Source organism: Erinaceus europaeus, chromosome 1, assembly GCF_950295315.1.
Source record: "Erinaceus europaeus chromosome 1, mEriEur2.1, whole genome shotgun sequence".
NCBI classification, from domain to species: domain Eukaryota; kingdom Metazoa; phylum Chordata; class Mammalia; order Eulipotyphla; family Erinaceidae; genus Erinaceus; species Erinaceus europaeus.
The window spans coordinates 134,596,168-134,614,088 of NC_080162.1; the positions used below are offsets into that span (position 1 = coordinate 134,596,168).

A 17,921-nucleotide genomic window follows, 5' to 3' on the forward strand; every position below is an offset into this window, starting at 1 on the left:
CACTGGAAAAATGCCTATGAGTGGTATTGCTGGATCATAAAGTAATTCCATTTTTATTTATCTAAGGACTTTCCATGCAGTAATTTTATTTTTAAAATATTTTATTTATTTATTTATGAGAAAGCTAGGAAGAGAGAGAGAGAGAAAGAACCAGACATCGCTCTGGTACACAAGCTTCTGGGGATTGAACTCAGGACCTCATGCTTGAGAGTCCAGCACTTTATCCACTGTGCCACCTCCCAGACCACATGGTAATTTTATTTGCTCTAAACTATACTGTCTGCTATAAATCACAGCTTTCTTTTGGTGAATTTGACATACATACATATTTCTACCCTTTGGCTTTTAACTTATTTATGTCTGTCTTGTAATTATTCTTTTTTTTTTTTTTCTTTCACAGTTGGGGCCTTGCCCATGCAGGATTTCACCACTCGTAGACTGACTTTCAGACAGAGAGTAAGAGAAAGCACAGTGACAAAGCTTATTCCGGTGCTGTGACTTGTACTTATGATACTAGAATTTGACCTTGGGTGATGTGCATGGTAACACACATTCCCTACCTGGTCAGCTGTCTTTCTGATCCCTCTTATTTATTATCATTTAACATGCTTTCTTTTGAGTGATAGTAATTAGGTATTAACTTTTTGTTTAATCTGACAGCCACTTTTATTTACATTTCAAGTAATTCTGTAGATTTGAGTCTTGCATCTTGTTACTTGTAGCGTTAATCCTGTCTGAGCTTTGGGAAAGTGTAATTTTTTTCACTTTCTTATATTTAGACTTGATTTTTTTTAAGATTTCATTTTATTATATTTGCTGGCTTACTAGCTGTTGCTCTTTGCTATCTGGGGTTGTGTTAGTGCACGTAACGTGCATTTTTTTACCTTGACTTTTTTTTTCTTTTGCCTCCAGAGTTTTTGCTGGGGCTTGGTGCCTGTACTACGAATCCACTGCTCCTGGAGACTGTTTTTCCCCCCATATTTTGTTGCCCTTGTTGTTGCCCTTGTCATTATTGTTATTGTTGCCATTGATGTTGTTGGATAGAATAGCGAGAAATAGAGGAAGGGAGATAAAGAGGGGAATAGAAAGATAGACACGTGCAAACCTGCTTCACTGCTTGTGAAGCCAACCCCCTGCAGGTGGAGATCCGAGGGCTCTGCGCCACATGTGCTTAACCCGCTACGGTACCGCCTGACCCCTAAGGGCATCGGCATCTAACATACATTTTAAAACTTACTACATGATATACACAGTGACATATAGGTAGGCATACCTCTTTACTTTGTTATGCATTTATTTTTTTTGTAAAAGACAAAGACATGCTGTGAAAGGGATTAAACTTTCGAGTCTATGCATGCAAATTATTTGCTCCACTATAATTTAAATTTTGGCTTCATATATTTTGTAGTGCTTTTATGTTACATAAACTCTATTGTCTATTATGTCCGCTTTATACATTTTTGTAGTTGTCATTTTGAAATAACTTTACCTTTGGTGATTTTATTTGGTAATTTTCTTTTTCTACAATTTGAAGGACTGACAGTTCAGCTTGGTATTGTGTGCACTCAGCTGCCTGCACCACCTCCCAGACTTGCTTGTTCTTTTCAAGATTTTATTGTATGCCATATTTCTGGACCCTAGTTGGCTACAGAGAGTGAAACCATGGATAAGAGATTTCTGTAGTAAACTTTTCTCTTCTTGGCCTTTGTTATCACTGTCATGCATTTTACATTTGTCATTAAAACTTACAATATACTGTTCTTTTCTTAGTCTCTTAAGTTTTTTTGATGATTAAAAGGATCTTAACATGTTTATTCCTGGAGTTGCCCATTGATGGTGCTCTTTATTCTTTTATGAAAAGCCATATTTTTATCTGTCTAATTTTTTGTTCTGTTTAAGAACTTTTAATGTTTTTGTAGTGTGTTCCTTCTGGTAACAAAGTTTGACTTTTGTATGTCTACATCATTTTGATTTTGCCTTGTTTTTTTGAGAGATAATCTTTTATGTATAGAATTTGAAGTCAGGGTCAGGGGAAGACAGTAGAATAGTTTTGCAAAAGACTTTCATGCCTGAGATTCTGAGGTCCCAGATTCAGTCCTGAGCACCACTATAAACCAGAGTTGAGCAGTGTTCTGGTCTCTTTGGAATCTTTCTCTCAGATTTTGAAGATGTTACCCAACTCTTTTCTCATTTTGATTTAGTGGGAAATCTGATACTCCTTTTTTTTTTTTTTTTTTTTTTCTTAACACCAGAGCACTGCTGAGCTCTAGCTTCCGGGGCAGTATGGGGGATTGGACCTGGGACTTTGGAACCTTAGGCAGGTGTGAGAATTTCTTTGCTTAATGGTTATGCTATCTACCCTCCTCCGTCAAGTCTTTTTTACTATGACTGCTTTAAACTTTTTTTTATATGGGCAAGACACCACAGTACCAAAATTTTCTCCAGTGTAGTAGGAAGCAGACTCAAACCTGAGTCACCTGTATAGAAAAAAAGAAACACTATTCAGGTGATGAAAAATGAAATTGTTTTGAATTTGTTAATGATTTTATAGAATAAGTATTCCCTTTTATGATTTTTTTATATTTATTTATTTTCCCCTTTGTTGCCCTTGCTTTTTTATTGTTGTAGTTATTGTTGTTGTTGTTATTGATGTCGTCATTGTTAGATAGGACAGAGAGAAATGGAGAGAGATGGGGAAGACAGAGGAGGAGATAAAGATAAGACACCTGGAGACCTGATTCACAGCCTGTAAGTCGACTTCCCTGCAGGTGGGGAGCCAGGGGCTCAACTGGGATTCTTACGCAGGTCCTTGTCCTTCCTGTCATGTGCGCTTAATCCACTGTGCTACTGCCAGACTCCCAAGTGTTCCCTTTTTTAAAACTAATGATTTAATAATGATTGACAAGATTGTGGGATAAGAGGGGTATTAATCCACACAATTCTCACCACCAGAGTTTCATATCCCATCCCCTCCATTGGAAGCGTCCCTATTTAACCCTCTAGGAGTATGGACCAAAGATTTCTATGGGATGAAGAACGTGGAAGGTCTGGCTTCTGTAATTGCTTCTCCAATGGGCATGGGCGTTGGCAGGCAGATCCATACTCCCAGCCTATTTCTATCTTCCTTAGTGGGGTAGGGCTCTGGGGAGGTGGGGTTCCATAACACATTGGTGAGGTTGTCTGCTCAGGGAAGTCAGGCTGGCATCATGGTAGCACCTGCAACTTGGTGGCTAAAAAGCATTAAGATATAAAGCCGCACAATTTGTTTAATAATCAGGAACCCAAAGGTAAAACTATAGTAAATGATATTTGGGATCTTTATGTTGGAAGAAACTAGGATAAGTGTTCTTAACCTTTATTACAGAAGATGACTTATTGACAAAAGTGGCAAAGCTAAGTTAGTTAGCTCATGCCATTTCTAATGATTTAGATGGTTCACGACAGAAAGAATGAAAACTGCTGAGTTAGGCTTACAGTTGGAGTAAACAGCAAAGAAGAGCCAGGGAATCATTTCATTTGTGTTTTTACCGTCTCTTACAACATAAAAATATGGGGAATTTGTGCAGGTAAATGTGTTGTGTGTGCAGAAACCTTGTAAAAACTAGTCTGTTGTGAGCAGTGTGCCTAAAGACTCACCTTGTTCGGTAAATCATGTTTCAGAACTCATCACAGGTTTCCCCACATTCAGAAAATAGACTGTGCCTATATGATATGATGTGGAGGTTGTGTTAGGTTTTGGGAATGCAATTGCAATTAATTGAAGTGGGGAACCTTGTTGAGTGTTTTCAAGCTCCTTAAAATGACCAACCAAATAATACAAATGAGCACTTCCTGGTTTTTGTGTAGCAGGGAAAGCTTGTGTACAAGATTGATCTCTATTAGTTTTATATGTGTCATCACAGATAGCAAACTGAGTGACTAGATCAAAAGGATACTTTCTTCATTGGACTGAATCTAGAAGAGAAAGGGTCTAAGAAGTAGCCTTTTTTATGTTCTGTGTCCGTGTCTCCACTTTTTAATCAATTGTACTTTGCTTATAGATGCATTATTAAATAATATTATATATCAACAGGTAATAACAATCTTAAGTATTATTAAATCTACTTGGTGTCAAAAGAGTTGAATATAGGCAATTTCTTGTGTTTCAAAATAATAAAGCAATTATAACTACTATAGTGGTACATAGATGTGTTTTTTCTCCTGCTCTTTTAAAATAATTTTATTGTATGTCATATTTCTAGACTACAGTTGGCTTCAGAGAATGAAACATGGATAAGAGGGGACAGTTGTACGATAGTCACACTTTTTTTCTCTCTGGCTTTTGTTACTGTCATGCATTTTACATGTATATACCATTAAAACTCCAATATTACAAATTACAAGTAATATTGAAAAGATTTTAAAAGATGGAAATTTTAACCACTGTAGTAAAGAAGTATCTTTGTGCCCATATAGTGTCTGGTATCTAGCAGACATGCAATTAACAGTTTGTAAATGAAAAACTGTAGATTTGGAAAATCCACATGTGCTTTATAAAAGACATTAGGAAACATATAGGGGAGAGTTCCTTCTTGTCAGGTTTTGACAAGATAATACTGAATACAACATTTACTACATGGGCTTCTGTGCCCTCTCTTTTTGTTTGACTTTTGGAATTTTATTCATAATTGCCCAAACTTGGAAGCAATCAAGTTTCCATAGATGGGTAAATTGTGGCATATGCAGACAGTGAAATACTACTCAGTGGTCCGGGAGGCGGCACATTGGATACGGCATTATATTCTCAAGCATGAGGTCCTAAGATCAGTCCCTAGCAGCACATATACCAAAGTGACATCTGGTTCTTTCTCTCTCCTATCTTTCTCATTAATAAATAAAGTCTTAAAAAAAAAAGAAGTTAAAAACATACTACTCAGTACTAAAGAAAAATGAATAATCAAACCATGAATGAACACAGAGGAACCTAACTACAAAGGGCTCATTGTTAGTGTTTTGCGTATGTCAGAGGATAAAGAATGTGCAGTGATAGGTGTTTAACAAAGTAAAAATTTAGTAGAGGAAGGTGGAAAAAAGGACACTTTCCAGAGTACGACTCCTACTATTGTATGAATGCTGAAGCTTTACCCTATCTGATATTTCACATTAAGTATTTTCTAATGGATGGAGAGTTTTTATATCTCTTAGGTTCAGAGCAAAATTAAGTGTATAAAGATTTTGTTTAAACTGTGACCCCTCACTAGCTACACCCACCACCACCACTATCACCATCACTGCCAAAGATATATTTTTCTGGATGAGTCAGTGACTACATGGTCACATCATAATCACCCAATGCTCCTGCTGTAAACTAGAGTTCATTCTTGGTGTTATACAGTCTGTGGATTGGACAGAAATACAATGTGTACCATACAGAATAGTTTCATTGTTTTTGTTCTCTCTTCTTCAGCCATTTCAAAGATTGTGGTAGAAGGGCCAGTGAAATAGCTCATCTGGACTGTGCTCTGTATTGTCATGTGCACCAAGCAAGCATGTTTGAGCCCAGCCCCCACAGCATGGAAGGGAGAGTCTTTCACATTCTCTCTCTCTCTGCCTTCACTGTCTTTATCTAAAATAAACGAATAAGTAAAAATCCAAGATTCAAATAGAAATTTGATGCTCCTCGTTCTCTATCCCTTTCTTTGGAGGACTCTATCAAAATGATCTGCTTAGTGGTTAAGTGACATTTGATATATATTATTCTCCTCTATGTTTCTTTGCTTTCCTTTTTAAACTTAGAATGAATTATATGGTGATTATTGCACTGATAATTTCCCTTTTCTCTATGAGGTTCAGAGAGGCAATTTTTTTCTTACACTAAAAGGTTTTTTTTAAATATACTTAAGTCTATAATATGACCTATACTTATTCCTGTGTCTTAATAGCCTTCTCAAATTATATTGTCAGAAAGCAACAACCAAAAACCTAAATTATACATGTTTTGGCCTCCTAATAGTGATTTTCTAGATGCTGATTTTCAAAAATGAAGTTTTATAAGAAGGCAAAGGATGAATAAGCCACTACTAGTTTGTTCAAAATTGCCCAGGTATCTTTGGAACAAATGAAGAAAATGTTTTTGTTTGTCTTTCACACTGCTTTGGGCCATTTTGCTGTCAGGCATATTTCTTGTAGTATCAAGTTTTAGCCACACAGTGGTGCTAGATAATCAAGAATTGATAGATCACTTCTTAATCAGTAGAATCCCTCAACTGTTGCTTGTGAAGTAAGAGTGTTCTGTTCTGTTGCTATTTGCCTCTAGACCCCAGTCAGCCTTTATTTACCCAGATGACTGCTCAAGTTTTCTAGTGGCTCTTCTTGGATTCACCCATGTTTTGCTTCTATGTATTTCTGACATTGTAGTGGGTACTGTTAAGATTTACTAATTGGAATCTAGATTTTACTCTTTTGCTTAAAAACTCTTAAGTGAATTCTTACTACATTAAGTGTATCCAGAAAGTATCTTTATTGATCATTTTCTGTGCTGTAGCTTCAGTAATCTTCAGCTTTACTGTGTGTAATTCTCCTAGGTGCTCTGTATTTCAGCCAGTCTTGAGGTTTTTTTTTTTTTTTTTTAATCCTTTGCTCAATCCTATTTAAAATATTTTTCATGATAACTTAGTACAAGGCAACTGCAGCTTAAGACAGCTAAGAGAAGTAGGATCAGGCCAGCATTATGGAAAAAGAGGGAGATAGTTGCAATTAGAATACAGTAAGGTGAGCTTTACGTTTAGGTAAGAAAATAGTCAAACATAGTTCCTGTGTAGTACCAGAACTCAAACCCAGGGCCTCACACCCAGGAAGACCTTCACTGTGCTGGTGAGTTATCTCCTATCCCCTTTTTGTATTCTTAAACACATGGAAGAGGCGTCTGAAAGAAGAGAGTATTACAGCATGGAAGATCCTGTCTGCTGTGGCCACTGTCTATTTCAAATTCTCTTAAGGTCGGGGATCATTTCAGTTCTGTTTATTTTCTCAAAAAGTGCCCAACAGGTGCTCAGAGATTGTTTGCAGTGGAATATAATGAATTGTCCTGAAAGTCTTTGTGGTTAGTGTGCTGTGATTTCTTTGCCTTGCATTCTTCTGAAATCCACAGAAAGGAGTGATTTGAGGGAAACTCTTGATAAGTGTGTTTTATTTTTCTTGTATTTCAGCTGTAGCAGAAGTAAAACTTCGTGATGACCAGTATACACTGGAACACATGCATGCTTTTGGAATGTTTAACTATCTACACTGTGACTCCTGGTATAAAGATAGTGTCTACTACATTGACAGCCTGGGAAGAATTATGAACCTAGCAGTGATGCTGGTAAGGAAAAAGACGTCATGCTTGGATTTTTCCATTCAATTTGAACCTTAATTTTCACTTTGAATCCACTATTCAGAGAGTGCTACATTCCTTTGATACATAGAATTCTATTGTCAGTCTACATAAAGTTTTACTTGATATTTGCCTTATTTTCAACTCTTGTCTAGTGTGTACAAACATTTAGGATTATTTTACCTGCCATGATTTGGCCTAATGACATTGTGAAATGTCTGTCTCTAGGCGCTGGAGTAAAGTTTTTCTTGAACTCTCCCTTTTTTTTTTTTTTTTTTTAAATTTTTTATTTAAGAAAGGATTAGTGAACAAAAGCATAAGGTAGGAGGGGTACAACTCCACACAATTCCCAACACCCAATCCCCATAACCCACCCCCTCCCCTGATAGCTTTCCCATTCTCTATCCCTCTGGGAGCATGGACCCAGGGTCGTTGAGGGATGCAGAAGGTAGAAGGTCTGGCTTCTGTAATTGCTTCCCCGCTGAACATGGGCGTTGACTGGTCGGTCCATACCCCCAGTCTGCCTCTCTCTTTCCCTAGTAGGGTGTGACTCTGGGGAAGCTGAGCTCCAGGACACATTGGTGGGGTCTTCAATCCAGGGAAGCCTAGCCAGCATCCTGGTGGCATCTGGAACCTGGTGATTGAAAACAGAGTTAACATATGAAGCCAAACAATTTGTTGAGCAATCATGGATCCCAAGCTTGGAATAGTGGAGAGGAAGTGTTAGGGGAACTCTCCCTTTTTTAACATAGTATTATTATCATCATCCTGCTGGCTTTTGTCTCTTTTTACTGGTATTTTTTTTTGTATGGAGACAGGATGTATAATTGAATCGTGATTTTCATCCAGTGTGATTGTCTTTATCGCTTAATTTGAAGGAATGAAATAAACTTATATAATAATGTAGTTGCTGAGATGGTTAGGTTTCTGTACCATCTGTCTATCTGTTCTTTGTTCCCTTGTTTTCTGGATTAATCAAGTTTTCTCCTTTCAAAAAACACTTCTTATTTAACTTTTCTTGCCTTTTTATCTAAACCTGTTTGTGTTAATATTATTTTTAGTAGTTACTGTAGAGATTATGGTGTTTACCCATAGCTTAACTGTAGTCTATTTCTAGCTACGTTTCTCTAGTATTCATAGCAAATGTTACAGTTTTCGATATATAATTTTAGAATATGCAAGGTACTCATTGACCAAAAGTATAAGAAAATGTAAAAATTATTTAGTGACATATCTCTGATCCCATCTTTCATCTGTCCTTTGTTCAGCATTCACATTCCCTCTGTAACTTCTTTTTATTAGTTTTTTTTTTTCTTTTGTCATTCCCAGGGCTTCACTGCTGCAAATCACTTCTTTTAGACAGAAGAGGGAAAGACACCACAGCAATGAAGCCTCCTCCACTGCAGTGGAAACTGGGCTCATACCTGATTTTTGTCCTTCCAGGTGTGTGCATGTGTGTATTCTCACATTTGTGACCTCCCTGGGTGGACATTTTATTCCTTTATTTTAGGGAGAGGTTATCACAGGTGAATAGAGCTTCCATAGTGTCGTCCACAGTGTGTGTTCTATGTGGTGGACTAACTCCTAGACCCAGATCTACCAAGGAAAAACACACCTATGTGCACACTCACAGGACACTGAAGTTTTCCTTACCAAAAAGCTAGGTTTTGGAGGTCATATCTTAGATTTCTTCTTCTAGTGTTTGCCCTTCTTCCGTAGCCAGTCAACAGGTCAGGTTGAAAGCTTTCAGGAGCTGCTTGTTGCTGGCTTTGAAAGTGACTGGGATCCATGTGGATTCAGTCGGCTAGGAAGGATCGTCAGTTTCCCCAGTGAATGGGTACTCACGGGATGCACCACGAGAAGGTCAGTCCAATGCTTAGACTGATAGGTGTCTTTAGAGAAGAATTTAGTTATTCCACTCTATGGAACAGTATTAACACTTGATGCTGACTTCCTGGAATCCAAGCCAAGAAGAAATGTGTAGTTTTATTGTCATTGATATGTAGACATTTGTTGAATTCTGAATCCCCTATTTTCTTTTAGTAGTGTCCTTTACATCTGATGACTAGAATGAGTGTGTCCTAAACTTTCAAAGGGGAGATCTTTAGGGTGTTTGTTTTTGTTTTAATTTTTGCTGTTGTTGGCTTGGGAAGTTCATATTGATTTTGGGAGAATTAGTACTTTTATCATCTCTCTTTCTTTTTTAACTGCAGAAATTGACATTTCCTTCCATTTATTTCTGTCTTTCATGTCTGCAACTAAGATGTTTATTTACCTTTTTATTTGTTTGTTTGCTTTTTCCCTTCACTAGCGGACTGCTCAGCTCTGATTATTGTGATGCCTAGGCCCGTGAAAGCTAAAAAAGTCCTTTGTATAACTCTTATGCTGTCTCCCCATATCATATATAAGATTGTTGTTGTTGTTTTCCTTAATCTAATACTAACTTTATTATGATTGTTCTTGTAGTCTTTCTCACTGTTGGGAGAGTGTAGTTTATCCTATTTTCTCTTTTTGAATTACATCTTATTTTTTTATTTTAATAAGAGAGACACAGAGAAATATACAGAGAAAGAGAGACCAGAGATCTGCTCAGCTCTGACTTAGAGTGGTGTTAACCTCAGAGCCTCAGACATGAAAACCTCTTTGCATATGCCATCTTTCTGTTTTCTAGGTGGTTGTTAATAGACTATTTGTATAGGCAGTCACTTTATTTAGTTATTTTTTTACCTATTCACATTAGGTTTTTAAAGTATATATTTATATTATTGTCAAACAGAAAAGTTCTGTTAATGTTTTATTTATTTATTTTAATGAGAGAGGAAGAGAGACATAAGAAAGAAACCAAAGTATTCTTCAGTTCTGGCTTATGGTGGTGCTGGGACTGAATCCTGGGGCCTTAAAGCCAAAGGCATAGAAGTCTTTTGCTAACTATTATGCTATCACCCCAGTCCCTAGTTTTTTATTTTACTTTTTTAATATTTCCAATGTTGGTGAACATTTAAATAACATTCTAGTGTCACTTCATTTTTGTCTTAAGCTGGCACTACACAGAACCTCAAGAATGATGTAGAATAATAATAGGGATTATAGCTGTTATTTAGTTGCAGGTTTTTATTGTAATGGATTTTTAAATTTGCTTCAGCAAATATTGGTGCTTTTTATTTACAAAAACTCATTTAAAAAAATCATATTAACTTAAAAAATATTTGATGAGAGAGAGAGAGTAAGAGAGAGAGAGAGAGAGAGACCGACCCCAGAGCACTGTTCATCTCTGGCATGATAGAACTTCCAGACCCTGGGACCTCAGGCATTGTCAGTTCAGGGCTCTAAGCAGACTGAGTTGGGCTATCCTCATGACCTAATATAGTGCCTTTTTTTTTTTTATAGTAGGAAATAGATTTTTATTTTTAATTTATTTATAAAATAAAAAATATCAACAAGACCATAGGATAAGCGGGGTATTTCCACACAGAGTTCTATTTCCCATCCCCTCCCTTGAAAGCTTTCCTGGGGGCCGGGTGGTGGCACGCCCAGTTGAAGGCACATGCTACCGTGCACAAGGACCTGGGTTTGAGCCCCCACCTGCAGGGGGAAAGCTTTGCGAATGGTGAAGCAGGTCTGCAGGCTTCTCTCTGTCTTTCTCCCTCTCTAGCTCCCCTCCTTCTCTCAATTTCTGGCTGTCTCTATCCAATATATAAATAAAAAAGATAATAAAAATTTTAAATAAAAAAAAAAGAAAGCTTTCATATTCTTTATCCTTCTGGGAGCATGGACCCAGGATCATTATGGGGTGCAGAAGGTGGGAGATCTGGCTTCTGTAATTGCATCTCAGCTGAACATAGTAGGAAAGAGTATTCTTAAATTCATTTTGTCTTACCTATCTTACATCACATATACACGGACCCCAGAGAGGTTCTTTCCCTATGTCTGTTTTGCAAATGACCACATTTCTCAGCTCTGGACGCAGTATGCAGCCTAAGTGATGGTTGTAGGGTCCAAGGGGTGAAATCCTCATGTTATTTTTTTTTTTTAGGTTTTGTCTTAAGAAACCAACAGGTGGCAGCAGTTTAACACAGGTTTTTGATTTTCTTTTTCTTTCTTCTCTCTTTTTTTTTTAAATAAAAACATTTAACTTGGGGTTTACAATCAATATTTTTAGAGAAGTTACAATTAAAAGTGTGTTTTTAAGAAGTAAAAAATGTTTTAGGAAAGAAAAAACATGTTTAATATGTAGTTATTTTATTATGGCAGTAAGGCCTAAAGTAATATGCTTAGTTTCTTAATGTTTAGGGAGGTTTTTTGGTTTTGTTTTGTTTATTTTGTTTTTTTCCTCCATATACTTGATAAACTAACAGCCACTACTAAAGAAGAATGCCATCTTTGGTATCTTTGAATTGCACTTCAAACTCTAGGGGTGAGTTACTGGATTCCATTTGTAAACAAGTTTTTTGAAACTATGTCTTGAACTAACAGCTAGTTGTTTGTTCAGACTAGCTTGATGCCAGGATGCTTCTCTCTAGACTTAAATTGTAGCTTATATTCAACAGCTATATTTTTAAAATTAACTTTCTATTTCTTAATAGATATTTAATTATCTAGTTAAAGTAAAGCCACAGCCAAACTATCAAATTTGTCAGAGCTGGAGTGGTCATGGTAGGTGACAATGAAGGCACAGAGAACTTTGATTGCAGTGTGAAACTATGGTCGCAAAATTTTTAAAAAAAAATATTTATTCCCTGTTGTTGCCCTTGTTGCATTATCGTTGTAGTTATTGTTGTTGTTATTGATGTTGTCGTTGTTGGATGGGACAGAGAGAAATGGAGAGAGATGGGGACGACAGAAAGGGGGAGAGAAAGACACCTGCAGACCTGCTTCACCGCTTGTGAAGCAACTCCCCTGCAGGTAGGCAGCCGGGGGCTCGAACACAGATGGTTATGCTGGTCCTTGCACTTGCACCACATGCGCTTAACCCACTGCGCTACCGCCCGACTCCCAGTCGTGATACAGTATTGAATACTAATAAATAAATTAGGAAGTCTTAATTCTGTGATTCAGCTGTAAAGTATAACCTCAAAATTATTTTTCAGCGTTTTTGAATAACTTCTTTTTCTTTCTTCTTTCTTTTTTTTTTAACCTAGGAGAAGAAAATGATTGGGTGGTACTAGGATGCTGTAAGACTGTCAATAGATGTTGTTCTGAAGCCATTTCATTCTGTAGGATTTAAAGAAGAGAATGTTTTCTTCTGTATAGTCCATTTAATATTAAAATTCAAATGTCCTCTGAAAATTAGATTTTAAAAATCAGAGACATTTAGGTAGCTTTCATTTAAGCCATTATTTAACTGAAGAGAGATACTGTGTTTCCTTTTATATTTAATTAGATTTGGCTTCGCCTCTTTATATTTGAGTATCTTAAAACGTTTATTTATTTATTTATTTATTTTCCCTTTTGTTGCCCTTGTTTTTTTTATTGTTGCTGTTATTGATGTCATTGTTGTTGGGTAGGATAGAGAGAAATGGAGAGAGGAGGGGAAAATCAGAGAAGGAGAGAGAAAGATACCTGCAGACATGCTTCTCTGCCTGTGAAGCAACTCCCCTGCAGGTGGAGAGCCGGGGGCTCAAACTGGGATCTTTCTGCTGGTCCTTGCATTTTGCGTCACGTGTGCATAACCCACTGTGCTACTGCCCATCTTAAAACATTCTATTGACTGTTTTACTTATCTCATAATTAAGAGAGTCTAAGTTATATGTAACTTTGCATGTAAATGAAAATGGTTTAAAGAGATCTTTATAGTTTATATGCAGTATTTGTATAGTGTGCTTGCTTTGTCTCACATGCAGGATGGAGCCACTCCATCCCCATCTCCAAACACTGGAGAAAGCTCCAGTTTCTTTCTCTCAGGAAAAGTCAATCTGGAGCCTTGAAGCTTCAGTGAGAACAAAAATACAACAACATCTGTACAGTATGAAGTAGTGTGTAGTAATACTTTACTAGACTAGGTAGTATTTTTCTTCTTGTCTCTATGTCTTTATTTATGCTTAGGAGGGCATCCTCTATTTTATGATTATTTAAACATGACTAATCTTCTAACAATTATTTGTGGTTTTTTTTTTTTAATCTGTCTGGAATATGGAATGTGTTTGTGTGTGGTTGGTGGGAGAGAGATTTTCCCAAAAGGACATTAGTGTCCCAATACTGCTAGTTCATCTTTTCACACTAATTAGGACTATCTTATCATATTCTGCAGACACTAGCCTACAATAAATTTTCTTTTAGTTGACCTCCACTTAACTGGGTGGCTATCCTATAATTTTTATTCTCTCTGTATGAAATACTAACTGAAGACCACAGTAATCCCAGTACTTACTGCAGGTAAGCTTCTTAGTACTATGCAGACAAAATTCTGTTCTGTTGAATTTATTTTTACATTGGGATTAATGTTTTACAGCAAGCACAGTTGTTGGTACATGTATAAAATTTGCTCAGTTTTCTGCAACATTCTTTCACCCCGAGCCTAGGTCCTCGTCCACCATCGTGCACCAGGACCTGAAAGCTGCCCTCTTCCCTACCCCCCCAGGCCTTTACTTAGGTGCTATATACCAGACCCAGTCCAATTTTACTTTGCATTTCCCATTTCTGTTCTTATTTCTCAACTTCTGTTTATGAGTGAAATCATCCTATATTCATCCTTCTGTTTCTGTTATCTCACTTAACATAATTGTGTCAAGCTCTATCTAAGATGAGGTGAAGGTGAATTCATCATTCTTAATAGCTGGGTAATATATACATAAATAATTTCACAACTTTCTCAGCTACTCATCTATTGTTGAACACCTTGGTTGCTTCCAGGTTTGACTATTACAAATAGTGCTTCTCTAATCTTTTTAGATGGATGTTTGGCTCCTTTGGATAGATCCGTAGGAGAGGATTTGCCGAGTTATAGGGTAGGTTTCTAGGCATCTGAGAGTTCTCCATTTTCCAGACTGCTCTCTTACCATCCATTACGATGAAGTTTCTTACCATTCATTCTGCAGGTTCTTCCCCCCAACACACACACACTTATGACTGACTTGGTTCCTGTATGATGAAGCTGCAACTTCTAGTGGCTATTATTATTTAATCTTCTTTATTCTTTTCCTTTCTTTTTTTGGATAGAGACAGAAATTGAGAGGGAAAGGGGAGACAGAAAGAGGAAAAGAGAGACACCTGCAACACTGCTTCACCATTCATGAAGCATCCCTTCTGCAGGTGGGGTCCAGAAATTCGCACCCATTCCGCAAAATTTTAATTGTCAGAAGTCATTTGGTAATATAACACATTCAAAAAGGGGAGCTTCTTTCTGGCAAACAAGAGTAACCACTACACTGCAAATGCTTATTGCCCCGATATAGGAAGGGATTGATTTATCTTTGGCTTCTTTTTAGGATACTGCTTTAGGAAAACCACGGGAGGTTTTTCGACTTCCTACAGATTTGACAGTGTATGACAGTCGCCTTTGTGCATCTGTTCATTTCACATCTCCTACCTGGGTCACCTTGTCAGATGGAACTGGGCGATTATATCTCATTGAGACAGGTGAACGTGGAAATAGTGCTTCAGAAAAATGGGAGGTAAGCTTGTTTTTAATATTTAAAAATTATGTATGTGTTTATATATTTATATATGTAATGTTAGACAATGATTTTGTAGTAATAACATGTTAGAGATGGTTTACATGCATATGGTATTTGGGATACCTTTTAAATTTAATTATAAAATGTGTACTTTTTATGAAACTAATAAGTTCACAATTATTTAGATCTGAGGAACAGTGTATTTTTCAAGAATTGCATTTATTTTTAAGCAAATATTTTTATTTATTCTTTTATTGTTTTAATATCATTTGGAAAATAGTTATTTATAAGACAGTTGATACATTGGTACAGTCTCTTACTTCTCTTCGATAGGTGTCTTCACACCACTCCCACCACCAGCCTAAGTCCTTTTCGCTATCACTATTGTAGGCTAGATACCTGACACCCTGCTGGGAATACTATGAGAACCAGGTTGAGCATGGTGTGGCTTTTCCCATTAAAAAAATGGGGAACTAAGGAAACAAATCTCCCTGTCAAACTCCCTCTTGTTAAGGTAGAGCTGGGGAAAAAATATGGATCCTAGTTTTTTTCTTTTCTGTCAGTCCCTCCCTGTCTCCAGAAACCCTGCATTTTTCTGTCTCCAGGGGCCCAGCATTCCTTAACACATTAAGCCAGCCCCCCTGCTGCACCCTGCATTCCTTGATACAATGGCCCGCCCTTTTATTATCTACATATCAATATTTTGCTTAGTCTAACAAATGACTTAAGGCCTCCTTCCTATTCCCTCACCCATTCTGCTCATTTAATATATTCTTTTCCTACCCTCAAGACTGCAGGGTATTATTAATCCTACCTGTTAAACCCCTAGCAACAGTTGCTAAGTAGGTCCCTACCTTTCCCAGTCCCCTTTTACCTTTCTCCGCCCTATGGTATTGTCAAGCCACTTCTGTTTCCAATTTGTGGGGCTTCCGGTTTCCTGCCTGGAGGAGCTGGCATGGACCAGGGGGCTGATGAAGGCCCTTGCAGTTTTCACCACATGGCTTAACCAGGTGTGCAACCGCCCGACTCTGGGGCATTTGAATGAATAAAGATTTGAATGGCCTTGCCACCACGAGCTTGGTTCCTGGGTCATCCCTCTCGCACCACTAGCCCAACACTTAGTACATCTACTGTAAAGAGTTGGGAGGGACATGGAATATGATGAGGAAAAGAGATATGAATTAACTAATGTTTTTAAAAATCTGAGTCTTTATGATTATGTAATTCTACATAAAGAAAAAAAAGAATCTGGTAATATGTGTGGTAATATGGTATAAGTGTCCTTATAAATTGGGCATTTTTGCAAAATAAGAAAGCAAGAAAGTGTTAGATGCGTTCTACAGTTCCCAACTTCTTTCTTTGAAGAAAATATTCCAAACTCACATCCTTTATTTAAAGACTGAAAATTTCTGTTTTACTAGTAAATCAGCTACTATCCAAATTACTTGTTGGACTGTCAAAATTATATATGGCTTTACTAACTGCACTTATGTAAAGTATACATTTTTGAGTGTATGAAACCTCTTTTTTATAGATAATATTTAATGAAGAACTTGGTGACCCTTTTATCATAATTCACAGCATATCATTGCTGAAAGCTGAAGAACATTCAATAGCCACTCTACTTCTCCGAATAGAGAAAGAGGAGCTGAGTATGAAAGGAAGTGGTTTCTATGTTTCCCTAGAGTGGGTCACAATCAGTCAAAAAGATGAAGGTAAAGTGACAAAACTCTGACTCTCTTTGTAGTGCTTGACATAATTTAATATTTTGAAATAAAAGCCTGTTCCTGCAGATGCTGTTTACTTTTTCTGTGGTTTACTTTTTCTTGAGCATATAGTGTAATTCTAGTATCTGTCAACAGTGAATAATGTATAATTTCTCCTTAGGTTTACTTTTTTTAAAAAAATTGTGTTTCCATAGTCGATAGAACTTTTTCTGTGTAAGGAAACACTAAGTGGTTTTTGAAGAATTTAGACTATGCATACAAAAATATATGCATATTATTATTCTTTCTATGTATGTGTGTATGCACAGAGGAATTTATATAGCTAGTTACACTGTGATTCAAGTACAAATTTTAAATGAATTTTAAAATGAATATTTTTTTTATCACAACTGTGCTTTCTTTCAAATCAAACTGAACTTTGCCATTTGTTTATGCTCTCAGAAAACCTTAACTTTTTCTCACCTTAAGTGCTTTCATGTGTAGGAAAGTCCTGACTCTTGGTCTGTTTGAAACTGTCAGATTTGTTCTTCTTCGTCTTCTTTTTTTTTAAAAAAAGATTTTATTTATTCATGAAGATAGAAGGAGAGAGAGAGGGAGGGAGGGAGGGAGGGAGAGAGAGAGAGAGAGAGAGAGAGAGAGAGAGAGAGAAATAACCGGACAGCACTCTGGTACATGTGCTGCCAGGGACTGAATTCAGGACCTCATGCTTCAGAATCCAAAGCTTTATCCACTGGCTACCTACCACTTCTGCTTAGCTCATTAGGATTCTTTTAGTAGTGTGACCTTGCTCTTTGTTATTGCTGGCTCTTAGTGACTCACCAAGTTCTTTTTTTCATTGTGAGTGAGAACTAAGAGAACTTGTTTCCATGTTAGCTCTTCTCTTGTTCTCAATGTTTACTAACCTGTTTATCTTAATTGTCTTTAATTATTACTGATCTCAGCAGATAGTGATATCTTTACCATAGCTTCTAGTCTGTAATCTAAGAAAGGCTATTAATGCTTTGGCGTTTTGTTTTGTTTTTTTTTCCTTTAAGAGGGCATCCTCCCCCTTTATCTTCCCCAGTGATCACATCATTTTTGATCTCTAGTTCCCTCTGTACTAATATACATTTCATACATGAATGTGTATAGATGTGTAACTGATGCGCATAGGTACATTTATATATGTACCTTTGCATACAGGTACATATATAAATGTAGATGTGCATATGTACATTTATATATGCA

At 36.9% G+C, this 17,921-nt stretch overlaps 1 protein-coding gene across 1 annotated transcript in view; it reads left to right on the forward strand.

The window, feature by feature from the left end:
• Nucleotides 1-6,891: 6,891 nt before the first annotated feature.
• Nucleotides 6,892-17,921, forward strand: part of NUDCD1 (NudC domain containing 1) — a 32,483-nt gene continuing 21,453 nt past the window's right edge. The window contains exons 1-4 of the mRNA XM_060202112.1: nt 6,892-7,081; nt 7,188-7,342; nt 14,779-14,964; nt 16,502-16,682. Coding sequence (XP_060058095.1) covers nt 6,892-7,081; nt 7,188-7,342; nt 14,779-14,964; nt 16,502-16,682 — 712 coding nt within the window. The remainder of the gene's footprint in view (nt 7,082-7,187; nt 7,343-14,778; nt 14,965-16,501; nt 16,683-17,921) is intronic.